The 13,589-nt window shown below is 36.0% G+C and overlaps 1 protein-coding gene across 1 annotated transcript in view; it reads right to left on the bottom strand.

The window, feature by feature from the left end:
• Positions 1 to 4,875: 4,875 nt before the first annotated feature.
• The window catches only part of LOC135072676 (hemicentin-1-like), a 67,801-nt gene continuing 59,087 nt past the window's right edge, over positions 4,876 to 13,589 (bottom strand). The window contains exons 4-7 of the mRNA XM_063966685.1: positions 9,330 to 9,540; positions 8,543 to 8,670; positions 6,557 to 6,725; positions 4,876 to 5,631 (exon numbers count right to left, since the gene is read on the bottom strand). Coding sequence (XP_063822755.1) covers positions 5,498 to 5,631; positions 6,557 to 6,725; positions 8,543 to 8,670; positions 9,330 to 9,540 — 642 coding nt within the window. The 3' untranslated portion in view covers positions 4,876 to 5,497. The remainder of the gene's footprint in view (positions 5,632 to 6,556; positions 6,726 to 8,542; positions 8,671 to 9,329; positions 9,541 to 13,589) is intronic.

The raw sequence follows: 13,589 nt of genomic DNA, 5'->3' as shown, positions 1-13,589 counted from the left end.
AAATTGTAGTTAGGGAACAAGAGGAGAGCTAATAAAGATTTCTTAATATTTTTCAACATTTTTTAGCGTTAACATTTCATAATTAATTCGTTAATTCAAAGTAAGGGCACAGTAACCAAGTTTTTAAAATATTTAGGGTTTAAGTACAGAATTTAAAACCTTTTAGTGCGTGATACAAGTATTTGCTCAATCCAATTTTAATGAGCTAGCTGAAATAACAAGCTATAAGCTTAGGCGTCTGATTAGTAGAAATGTTTTCATTTCATTAGCATAACAGTAGACAATTCTAAAATTATGCCAAAATTACCTCCAATTATTCCAAGTAATTGAAGTCCATTAGAGTTTAGATGACTTGAATTAATTCTGCCGACCAAAAAAACTTGCTAGCAACAGTGAACCTACGTGATCCGCAGTTCAATGAGGCTAGCTCCACCGGAAAAAATATATTTTCGTTTTCCTTGTTTTCCCAAGCTAAAAATAGTTTTTACGCATTAAGAATCCAGATTTTTGGTATCAGCTCTACGGGAAATGTTTTTTCATGTACATCATCAGGTCATTTAGTTTCCACTTCTGGAGCACGATCCTGTCTAATTTACCAAAGGATAAGGAGGACGTAGCCTAAATTCCTCATGCGTTGGGAAGGACATCAGTCAGTATGTCGTCCTGTGGGTGAAGAGGTGGTGGTTCCTATTCTTATCTACTTTTTGTAAATTTAGGTTGAGTTGCACTACCTAACTTTGACCGTAACGATAACCGGTGTATTTTGTATTTTTGACGTTTGTTAAAGTTAAAGTAAGACGGTGCAACCCAGTCTTAGTGTGTTAAATCAATTAAGTAATATTACTAAATTATTGAAGCGTATTCAACATACATTATAATTATTGCCTATATGCAAATTATTTTTATCGAATGTTTATGTAAAAATCAACCATATACTCGTAGCTAACATTACTGTAGCTTCAACTAAGATAATATTCCTTTTCATTCTACGTATTCTATTCGGATAGTTCGTGTAAAACAATGAATGAAATTCATGAACGATCTGAATACTACAAGTAAACTAACACAGCATTAAGTTTAACCCTTCCTCGCGACAAGGGTAGAGGTTAGTGGCACTATTTGTCTTTTTCCCACACATGTGTTAAATTAATTAGCTTTCTCATTTGTATAACGCCTTAAGAGCTACCGTACACTAAGCCAGAACGTTAAACTTTATTTTTTTGGTGCTGACTAAAACTAATCGTTATACTTGTTATACTTTGACTATTGTCTTTTCTTCATTTTATGACGGAGCTAGACTTAGTTAGATGTCTTACGATGACTCATCTTACCAGAAGCGATATACTGGCAGGACAAATTGTATTTGAAAAAAAAAAATGTACCTGTGGGCTAGCTCTTAATGTACTTAGGTAACAATTTTTTTAACTATAGAATTTGTACACCTATTTATTATGACCTTACTTTTCCAGCTCGAATGATTATTACTATTTAATTGTTAAGCTCGTAGTAGCAACCATATGGCTACATTTTGTGGAGACTTCAGTTATGCCCACGTTTAGTGACACCTTTTCGTGGTAGACTTCAGTGGTGGTTTTTATGACCATTTGGTTACATAAACCACAATAAATTGTGGCACGGTGTGCGGCTACATTTATTAAGTCGTTGACTGCTGAGACGAAGGAGTGAATAAGCATTAACAGGGCAGATATGTACCATCCTAGACTGCATCTCAGTTAAGACTAGGTACGATAGCGGAAAAAATTAAATGCCATGTTATGCATAACAAAATATTTTTCGAAGCTCAAAGATGAGCGTGGCGTCCAACGTGTTAATCGTCTATTTCTGGCCTATTGGCTGGAAACGTGCAAGGGCGATTTACACCGTCCACTTTGTCAAAGTTTCGAAACGGCTTCCGATTTATATTGGCGGCAGATTTAGATGCAGCGATTCTGTTGCGCACAGACTGTTTTTTTTTTTTCAGGAAAGCGACAAGCACTCGCTCATGTTGATCGTTTCTTGTTTCCTTTGTTCGTAATAAATCATACAACAACGATCGTCGATAGCACATCAAGCTAACATGTAATATTCTGTGCCATTTTGACCTATTTATCACAATGTAAAACAGTCGCTCTATAAAAAAATAGCTCATGATAATACGACATCGTCAGATAATTTACTCGTTACTTTATGTAAATAAACTCAACGACTAAATTTGAATTGATGAAGCGATTCTTCATGTATATTCTAATAAGTCAAATAAATCATGCAAATCGTCAGGAATCTTTAATTAAAAAGACGAATTAATTACTCCAGTCGAAATATCGCTGAGATCAGGCCAGAATTATGGGCGTTTTTAATTTTCACATTCTTCGTATCGGCCTTCAGCATTGACGTTAAGTGAGGTTCCGACCCTAAAATCAATTGGAGCTGACCAATTAGTAAGATCTATAATACTGCTCGGTGATTACCATAGGATCGACACAAAGTTGGCCAACTCAAATATTCGCCATAATTAAATTGAGAACGTTTCTAGACGATTCACTGCACTCCGATAAGTTGCACAGATCGACAAGATCAGACTCTTTAATCTGCACAAAGATGTACCTATATAAGTATGACGAGTGAAGCAATAATAGATAAGTTTACATTTGTGATATCTGTGAAAAGACGCTGCAAAAATGTGATCCATTTGGGTACTGTTCTGTGAAAATTACTTCTTATTTTTTATGAATAAGCAATAAGATAAAATTACACATTCAAATTCATCGTAGATCAAAGTCATGCATAACGATACCTACGTTTTTTCGAGTGCGTTATTCACGCTTTTTAGTACATTTCAAATCATCCGTGTTATCTTCGAAAACTAAGCATGCTATTAAAATGTATGCTATAGACCTCCCTTAATTGTCAATGAGTAAACTCTACATCATCATCATCAGCCAAAGGACATCCCCATACATTTCCATATTGACCGGTTGGTAGCGGCCTGCATCCAGCGCCTTCCTGCTACCTCTATGAGGACGACTGTCCAGTGTCCACCTTGTGGTGGTTGAATAAATGTCTGTGCTAGCGATGAATTCCCAAACAAAGTACAGATGTAGCTGTTTTGCCCCAACTGTGGTTGTATTAATTTCATCAAGCTCTTAGCACAATTAATGTGTGGCTGGATAGCCCAAAAGGGTTTGCTGGTCTCAATGAATTGCCCATCGGCAATGCCGTTACTTTTCATTACGTTTGTTTCGTCCGATTTATTTGGGTACCCCTGATCTGTTTTAATTAAGATCATCCGGATTTGGAAGCTATTGCTCCAATATTTATATTGGAATCTGGTAAGAGGATATCTTTATAAATCCATTTAACTTTAGTCGGTTTCCTGTACGGGGTTAGATTGAAATCGATCAATTTATTTGTGGATAATTTGTTTGGAATACTCGTACATAATTTTGATACATATTCATTCAGTTATGACAGTCAATAAATACAACTAATAATAAGCACACAGTGGATACTATTGTGATTAACATAAGTATGAAAGGCCATTACGAAAGTCATAAATATCTAACTAATAAGCTTTTTCTTTATCCTATTTTGCTACCCATAACTAAGTAAATATCTTCTTAGCTATTTTTATAGATGTTCCTACAGTATTCCTGAAATTCCCTGAAAGGAAGATTTCCCTTGACTTGAAACGAGTAGGTGCCCACACACGCTTAATGAACGAATGTATGGACAATTTAATATCTAATTTATATCCCCTATTATTTATACAATGGCTGGAAAATTCCAAATTGGTTTTCAGAAACTTGATAAGGTAACAAAACCATTGTTCCAGTGTTCAACCCATTAACAACGTTCTGACGTTTATCTTTGCGAGGCTGTAAAGATGCAAAAGTATGGCCGTCAGCATCCCGAACAGGGCGAGCAATACACACAAATTGCGTTGTAAAATAAATTATTCTACGACCTCATTAACGGGCGTTCTGTGCCGTAACTGTGCGTAATTAATAGCATTTGAAAATTTAAGAAGCAACGCCCTAGTGTCATAGTATAAATTAATGTGGTAAGTCTATTCCAGACAAATGATTCCGAGTATCATAATGAAAGTTAAAAATAACCTTAATAAAACTCGCAATAATGAGGTGTTTCAAGCTGCGTGTGCCTTTCGAATAGTCTCCGTTCAAGAACTAATTGAACATTGGTTTTACCAGCTCTTGCTTTTAGAAATATTGTATGTGCAAAATTAAATGATGCGTTACAAAATAGTGTAACAGTAATACAACGTCAAAAACTTTTGGTCCTTCCAAAACTAATTATTTACTTAATAACAATCGGATTGAAACAGTGTTGCATTTGCTCTCTCTCTCTCTCTCTAGTATTTAGCTAAATTGTGATTAAATAAGGACCAGTTGACTTTTTATTACTTTACTTTCAATTGCTGCACACTAATTATTACCTACTATGCGCACTTTTACTGTGCCAACTCCAAGAGAGCACAACCACTTAAAATTAAATTAAGATTTACGCGTTCTCGCGCACATATTATTACACTCTCATACACACACCCACACAAAGAGCAAATAATAAAACCACCAAATTCTTTCTTCTCCATCTTGTATCTTCTTAAAATTTCTCTCTCTCTCTCTCACATGCATAATAAAATTTTATTATTGTTTTTAGATGTTCAGTCTATATTCAAAGTCTTGCATTAAGTTGCAATGTGTTGGTTTTGCATTCGTTATCAAATGGGAGCGGTTCTTGGATTTTTAAGTATTAGATGTAGCTATAAAAATAAAAACACACTGTTGTATAAACAAAGTTTATTCGTTGACTTCGTTTTAATTACAAATATCTTGACCACATGATTTTATATAATAATTACATTTAATGTTACTTTATTGGACTCAAATTGCTTAAAATAACAATAATATTCGTGTCTAAATATTTTACTGGAATACAACTAAATGTAAATTATTTACAGCAATACCTAAAAAATTATCAAATGTTATAATTAACATTAACGGATATTCAACTGATTTTAAACTTCATTTATGATATAATATCCATATTATATTTAATTTTATGGTTTATTTACATAAATTCTTAATATTTACAACATTTCATAGACTTTAATATTTTATTTACAATAATAGTACGAGTAACTCTACCCTAAATTTTATAATATTGTACTTCTGTTTGTTTTTGTGCAATAGAATTAAAAAATATATAATTAAATAAAAATGAGTGATAATTAAGACATTTTATGAAAATTAATTATTATTCACAACATAGATAGGTTTTTGAGAATATCCAAGTAAATAATTGAACCTCTTTAAGTGCGAGAATATAATATTTCTATCGTTATCTAGAAAGAGTTTTATAGAGTCTTTGACTTTTAATGATTAAAATTTATTCCGCTATCCAATTCTAAACCTTATTTTTAAAACTTTCAAAAGTTGTGTAAAAAATCTCGCTCGTACACATTGTGTACAATCTTTATTCAGGTACCGAAATGCAAATTGCTGAAAGATGGTTTTCTCAATAGGTATACACTTAGTAAGCAACATGATATCGATGTTATTCTGTCCAGGGAAGATTTTGCGCAGCCTTGCTGCATTGCAGCTGGGTGCTCACCTGAAAAATAAATATTAGTTTTATTTTGTATTTAAATGATAGTCCTAGCCACGACAAAAATTTTTCAATGAAAAATTAATAGGTAAAACCTTTAAAAATTACGGTTCGTACGGTTAAAACTTTAAAAGCTTCATTTGCAGAAATGACTTTGAAAATTGTATATCGTTTTAATCACGTGAAAAAAAGATTGAAGACACAAAGGATAATGAAAAAATAAATGGTTCCAATGATTCTTAAGGCTAAAACTAATTTAGCGGATGCAAAAATTCACTTTTCTAGAGTTGATACAAATATAATGTCTATTTTGTACAAAAAAGTGTACTCCTTAACATTTTAATTATGAGCTTTTATTACCATGACTTCCACCAATCACCAGCGTCGCTGTAGGAGGCCCGTAGCGGTCTAGATAGCCTGCTTGCTTTCTGGGGGATCTGGGGTAGTTGGAGTAGGAAGATAAACCACAAATCGCGTAGGTACAATGGCCCAATCATGAGTCTTAGTGCGATATTCGATTGCGCTGCAGAACTAACAACCATGTCTTCCATATTTCTTCTTACATGCACCCTAGTGACAAAGGAGGGGCGTTATTGGGCCCACAGCAGTCGGCTAGTGCTCTTCAGGCCTTTCTCAGTCAGCGATATCCCACCACGAGATGAGTCGAAGTTTATCACTTGATTTACCATGACTTCCATATTTCTTCTTAGTTTATCCTTACCTGATAGCACATGCACCCTGGTGGACGAAGGAGGTGCGTTGTTGGGCCCACATGTGTACAAGCCTGCGTCAGCGCCTCTTGCCCGCTGCACCAGCAGTCGGCTGGTGTTCTTCAGGCCTTTCTCAGTCAGCGATATCCCACCACGAGCTGAGTCGAAGTATATCACCTGATTTATCATGACTTCCATATTTCGTCTTAGTTTATCCTCACCTGATAGCACATGCACCCTAGTGGACGAAGGAGGAGCGTTATTGGGCCCACAGGTGTACAAGCCCGCGTCAGCGCCTCTTGCCCGCTGCACCAGCAGTCGGCTGGTACTCTTCAGGCCTTTCTCCGTCACCAGCGATATCCCACCACGAGCTGAGTCGAAGTTTATCACCTGGTTTCAGAAGAATGATCTCGAATGTAGATTCATTGTCAATGAATTAGAGACTTCATTACTAACAAAATAGTGTTTTAAATATAATAATATCGAAGAGGGTCAATAAGGTTGTGTACGTGTGTGTGTAATAAAAGGCAAACAGCAAAATACCTATCAGTTAAAAAAGTTTTAGAAAATCACAGAAAAATGAAAAAGGGTTTATTTATTAAACCTGTGGGGCCTTATTACAAAAAAATCAAAACTGGGATGAGCCCTGCTTTTAAAATGACATTTCAATACTAAAACTAGCGTTTAAGTTTATTGTAATAAGTGGGGTAAAGTTAACATTATTTACTCTATAATTGTATTATTAAGTTAACATGCTTTGTTAGTGTACTGCAGAATATAACATTTCCAATTCCTAGAACACCCTAGGTCAGCATTCTAGGAATAGCAAATAGAATAAGTTATTACCCCAATGATTAGTTAACTACTCGTACTACGAAGCTTACCAATTTACCTGCCCCCAACCAATAAGCAATCAAATCGCCAATAGAACTGAGAAACTAAGCGACCGCAACAACGACGGGTTTAACGGACAATCGATTGAATATTAACAGGATGGGAACTCGATTTACCGTCCTTCACACCTCGAATCGATTACTGAATCGGGAAGGTAGGGCTTCCAGGATTTAATGTCCATAATCCGATTCGCCAGACTTCTCGTTTCTTGCGATTAGGTAAATTCAGCTAATTGATCGAATGCAAATTCCGAGTCGGCAAGATTTGTCATTTGAAAGCAGATTAAGTATTTTTGTTCGCAACTTATTTGGGAGGCTCAATTAGATTAGGGATTCCGCTTGTAATGTTAAATTTAATGAAACTCTTATTCCTCGGGGATTTAAATTTGAAATTGAAAATTAGCATTGCAGTTAAAGTTTGGGAGAGTTTGCAGCGGACTTGAGAGAATTTGGAACTGGTTTATTATCAAGCAAATGTAAATCCAAAAAGAACAATTCAAAATCTTATTAACATTTTATGTTTAGAAGAACCTTTTCCTTGTTCTTAGCGTGTCGATAAGGGTTTTTCATATCGTTGAAATAATTTTCTCCGTAAAAGAGATAAGATGTTATGATAAAGTAGCACGACTGGGATAAGTATGCGAATGGGTACTACACAAAATGGTTGGTTATAAAATATAAGCTCTACTCGTATTATCGTATATCTCACGCATCACGATATTAAAAAAGCGGATAGAGGCGAGATATAATATCTATCCAGATTATAGCATTACGAAGATTTCTTTGGCTCAAAAGCTAAAACCATTTTAAAAATCTGTCACATGTGTTTTTTCTCAAATAAATTATTATCTTAAAAATATTTTAGGTTAGTAATTAACAAAGTATGCGAGATTCAATGGTGGTAAGGCTTGTTCTAAGTCCGCCTGGCTAGCTACCACCATCTTGCCTAAGTCTGTCGCCATAACGACAATGCGCAGCATTGTTGTGTTCCGGCAGTTAGAGGTAAGATAGCCAGTCCCTTCGTGGTTGAGGATTCCGGGTGAAGCTCGCTTCCACCTTCGGCGTGATCGTCACTTACCATCAGATAAGATACAGGCCAAGAGCTTCCTCGTTGTGGATAAAAAAAAATCAAAAGCCCTATTAATAAAATGTTGTATAGGTACATAACTAAATTATGGTTGTGTTTAAAAATATTAGATTCATATTTTGAAAACCAACTTTTTTCGTTGTATGTGGTGTATATTCTTGCTTGCCAGTGTCTTTCAGAGTGGGAGTGTATTTCTCCGTCATTATGTCTATAATCCCATTATTTACCTGTTCACCATGCGTCCAGGTTATTGATGAGGGCGGCTCGGGCGTGTGGCGGACTGTGCACGTCAGATTGATAGTGGACCCCGCCTGAATGAATAGCTCTGGACCACTCGATATCGTTGTCTCTGGTTCTAAAAATAACGTCATTTGTTTTGTTAGACAGTCGTTTGTTCACGCAGTTAAATATGTAGAGGCAATTTGGCTGGGATTAGTCCGTATGTTCGGGAGCAGAGGGCTAATCAATTACTTTTAAAAGGTTATACAGGATGGAGAGGATAAGTGATCTCACTCAATTATTTCTAAGCTTTACAGATATCGAAAAACTAGTTACTGATCCTGAAAGTGCTTCACAATTTTATTAAACGATATCAACAAAAGATTACGGAATCAACTGGATCTATGTATTTGAGATACCTATATTCGTTCTCTTGACTAGAAAAAAAAGCCACAGAATTTTATCAGAGAAAATTGGATTGCAAAACTAAAATGATCTGATTTTTATTGCCTTTTATGTAATATCCTAATATAATCAGTGTGCCTACCATGAGTTTACGTTAGGTGAGCTCGCTAGCGAATACGTCAAAAAATTATATGAAGATTTTATTTCTTGAAAGTAGCCGCTAGGGGCGCTGCACAATATGTCATACATTTAAATGTAATTTTTTTACGCAGTCGCTAGCGAGCACACCTAACGTAAACTCATGGTAGGCACACAGATGGAGATCTGGCACTCGTACTGTACTGCCGTACCAGTGAGTGACGCTCGCTAGTCGCTCTGTGTGTGCCGTACCTACTATGTTGAGGAACACGGCGTGGCCGATGGGCGGCGTGGTGGAGATCTGGCACTCGTACTGGCCGGAGTCGCGCCGCTGCGGGCTGCGGATGCGCAGCGCCCACTCCTCGGAGCGCGGCTTGTGCTGCGCCTCGAAGCGCTGGTCCGACGTGTACGTGTAGCGCCCCACCGTCAGCAGGTGGATGTCCCGGTGCCGGACCCATGATACCTGGTAAATAAGAAGACAGTTTCGTAACGCCCCTGGGAAGAATCGACCATAATTGTTATAGTCACGTCAGAATGTCTTCCAGCCGTAAACAAGAGAGTTGTAGGTAATAATAGTACTTTACTAGGTATATGTACTGTGCTAGGTATGTGTTTATTAGCACAGCGCCCGAACTGCGTGACTGCGTCACTGCATGCGACTAATTTACATTCATTGTTCGCGAAACGACATACACTACATAGATACATAAGCTTAATCTAACACAGTAGTTTCATTTAGTGAACACACGAGAGGTGGGAATAATCCCCTTATTTTAAAGTGAATGAATGAAGGTTTTAATACAATTTTAATTTATCGAACAAGCAATAACTGTCTAAATGTTTCCAAAAGAAATGTCGTCATTCTGAATAAAATAACGTAAATAGTACTTGACAGTCAATAACCGAGTACTTATTACGACAGCCCTATATCCCACTAGAAGTTTATCGAAGAAAATCTTGCTGTATCTGCTCCCATTTTGATTTTGTGGAAAAAACCTTAAAACTTGTCCTTCCAAGAACGGTCCCGCAAGATGTGGTGTTCTCCTAACAGTTTCGGAGATACTGTAAAAGGTTTTCAAAGAATATTTTAGAAGGGACAAACAAACCTTTTATTTTGGGGTTCCGTAATTTATTTCCCATTGCTACTATTCAGTTCGTTCTGGAGTAGCTAGGTACTTTTGCAATGTTAGACTTGGACTAATGAGTTAAAAAGTGACTCCACACGAAAGGCGCAAAAATCGAAGAAGAGCAGTGAAGTAATTCATTTCATAAATTAGGATATTCAAAAGAAAAAGAAACTAACAAAGTCATTATTTTTCTTTCCAGAATGATAAAAAAAAACTATTTCATAAAACTTTGGCAAAAACATAATACCAAATGAGATAGGTACTTAAATATTTTTACACATTACCATATCAAAGCATTATTATAAATAGCTAACAAAATAAGTCTAATAGAAAAAAGTTCTCAGGTTACTAAACGACCTTTTGCTGAACAATAAAGTTCTCCGGTTACTAGAAAATATTCTGTTCTCCAAAACGATACGACGCACTACACATAAAAAATAGACTAAAATTACGTTGAAAAATGTGAAAGATCATACAGAACCCTGGCAAAGGGCCATGAAAGGATGTAAAAAAGAAAAATACGTCCGATTCACCCTTAGGTTTCGTTTAGAATTCTCCATAATGGATCGTGTCGAGGCATTTTATTGGGGTATGTGTTATCAATGGAACGCTTAAGTGCGCACTTTGAAGGTGGAACGATAGCTATCAGGGAAGCTAATCATAAATATAAGCTCGCGTTGGCCGTAACCCCGTACAATTTTATGTTCATCTCTAATAATCATTTAGAATTTATACAGGGTGGCTGTCAGAAGTTTAATGACGTCCAAAACAAAAACATCTATTTTGGTGTCGAGAACTAATCCACCCCATTCGAATCTCGATTTTTGCAGCTTTTGAGTTATATTAATTAACTGAAAAACTGCAAAAAACGAGATAAAGTATCTTGTTCCCATCTTGATTTTCGTAGTTGCCGAGTTACCTATTCATTTCATAGATTTTAGCAGATTCATAAAGTAAGGTTATCTTTTAGGGGGAAAAATCAAACACCCTGTATAACAGAATGATGGAGAATGGGAAACTCCATGAACATTCCCCGATAAAAGTAAAGTGTGAAACTGTGTTACAGCTGCGGGAACTCTTGTAGGTAGGTATGGAATGAGTGAAGACATCTCATGGCAGGAAATTGGTGCGTAATTTGACATAAAATAAAACGTTAAATAGAAAAAATCTGTTTGAAAACTATATAAGAAAAACGTTTAAAATCTCTGCGAACTGCGATTTGTAAGAACTACATATTTATTAGTCTAAAGTCTAAACAAATAAAGAAATTTTGACTTTGACTTTGACTTTGCGTGCTGTCGACTATAATGGATTTAGGCGACTTTATTAACTCGGTCGGTTTACTTTGAGTTCATTCATCATTTCGTTCATTTTAGCCAAATGACGTCCACTGTTGGACTAAGGCCTCCCAATATCCATAACTATCAAACTTTGAGTAATGGCAAATAAATACACTAATTATGAGTCACCTATTTTGAACTTAATGAGTTACTAAAATAAACATCCGTATCAAAATATCGTTAGGTAATTAATTCTTTATTATTGACTAGCGGCCGCCCGCGACTTTTTATTTTATCCCCTTAGGGGTAGAGTTTCGTAAAATCCTTTCTTAGCGGATGCCTTTGCTACGTCATAACATCTACCTGCATGCCAAATTTCAGCCCGATCCGTCCAGTGGTTTGGGCTGTGCGTTGATAGATCACTATGTCAGTCAGTCAGGCAGTCAGTCAGTCAGTCACCTTTGAGTTATATTATTTAGATTTCCACTCAACTCACTTTGCAAACACTTTGTATTTTATTTATAGAAATGCTCAAGACTACACAACAACAAAACACTTTTAATTGAGATAAATCTCCAACAAGATCATGAAAAACAATAGTGCAAGCCTCTGAAACCAGAACATGACACTAAAGATGGTAAGACTAATGATCCCCACCGAGGTATTGACATTGAAGGATTAATGTCTTCGAACCGCCTTAATCTGTTAAGCTGTGAAAATCTCACAGGTGAATTCGACAAGATTTTAAAAGAAAGGAACATTTAGAGACTCTTTTGTGTCACATAAAACCAACAGTGGAAATAATTTTCATGTAATCAATTTGTAACAGAAAACAGAGCATACTTAAGGGAAGATTCTTATTGTCAGAGGTCAAAACTAACTTTGCTTATTTTTCGCTGCGCCGTCTAATTTATTTCTATAATTTGTAAATTAGCCACTCTCCCACCTAGACGTAGACATTTTTTGTGTCCTGTTGCTTAGACTTAAGCACTTGCCACATACCTACTTGTCCACGGTAAAAATTGTACTGCAATTCGCAAAGCAGTATGCTGCTAACTGACACAGCAATTCGATGTGCCGTATGGTTGGCGTTACCAGTCACAAAGACTCCGTTGCCTGTGATGGTAACCCGTATCCTCAATAAAAAGTGCAGCCTTTTAACCATGTTCCTATTATTCTCCTTATTTATTCTGCAACTCTTCCTCCACCAGACAAACTACTTAGTTGCCTATGATGGACTCCCTTGTTTGAAACAAAAAGTCTCAACATTTGCTCAGCCTTTTAGCCAAGCTCCTATTATTCCTTCCATTCGTTCCTGCAATTCTTCATAGTCTACGTATTACAGCTTGACCGCTAATCAAACCAAAACAGGGAAAGTTGGACAGTCCCAGGGGATAGCTAAACTGCCTCGCCCGCAACGAAATTAATCAGAAGTTGATAGTAGTTGAAAGGTTAGGAATACAGTAGGTACACTAAAATGCAAATAATTTATACATAATGTTGGTAAAAATAATTTGTTTAGATAACCCTTACAGATATTTTTTATGCGACCGGAGGCAAAGGAAATTAAAAAAGTAGGTAATTAATTAGGCATTTAGTGGGATTCACATATTTTTTATCTTTATTTTTCCAAATAATAATAATAAGTAAGTATGTATAGCAAAGTCGGAGTTTTATACTTTCTATAATTTATAAATAACCATTTTCTTCACCTCGTTCTTGTAATTTTATTTACGTATGTCATAATAATATTTGGCAAGAAATGTAACTAGAATAATATTCTGCTAGTTTAGTTATTTACGACTATTAAGTTTCTCATTTTGCCATAAAACAAACAAACGAAATAAATACTAAAAGTAAATGTATTCTCTTTATATTATAAAAACATGAGATATGAAACCCAACCCAAGGTCCAAAGTATCATTTCAGTCGTGAAACAATATATTTTCAGGTCTTACTCATAGTCTAGTTTTTCGCTATTTCTCTCAAGTCTAGCCAAAGCCTGTCCGCAGCGATCAGTCCCATACAACCTTAACGCTTGCTTTAGCAATTAATATTTTTTACCTACTAGCGACCGCCCGCGACTTCGTACGCGTGGACCTCGT

This window comes from Ostrinia nubilalis, chromosome 6, assembly GCF_963855985.1.
Source record: "Ostrinia nubilalis chromosome 6, ilOstNubi1.1, whole genome shotgun sequence".
Taxonomy (NCBI): domain Eukaryota; kingdom Metazoa; phylum Arthropoda; class Insecta; order Lepidoptera; family Crambidae; genus Ostrinia; species Ostrinia nubilalis.
This window is presented reverse-complemented; position numbering and strand designations above follow the sequence as displayed.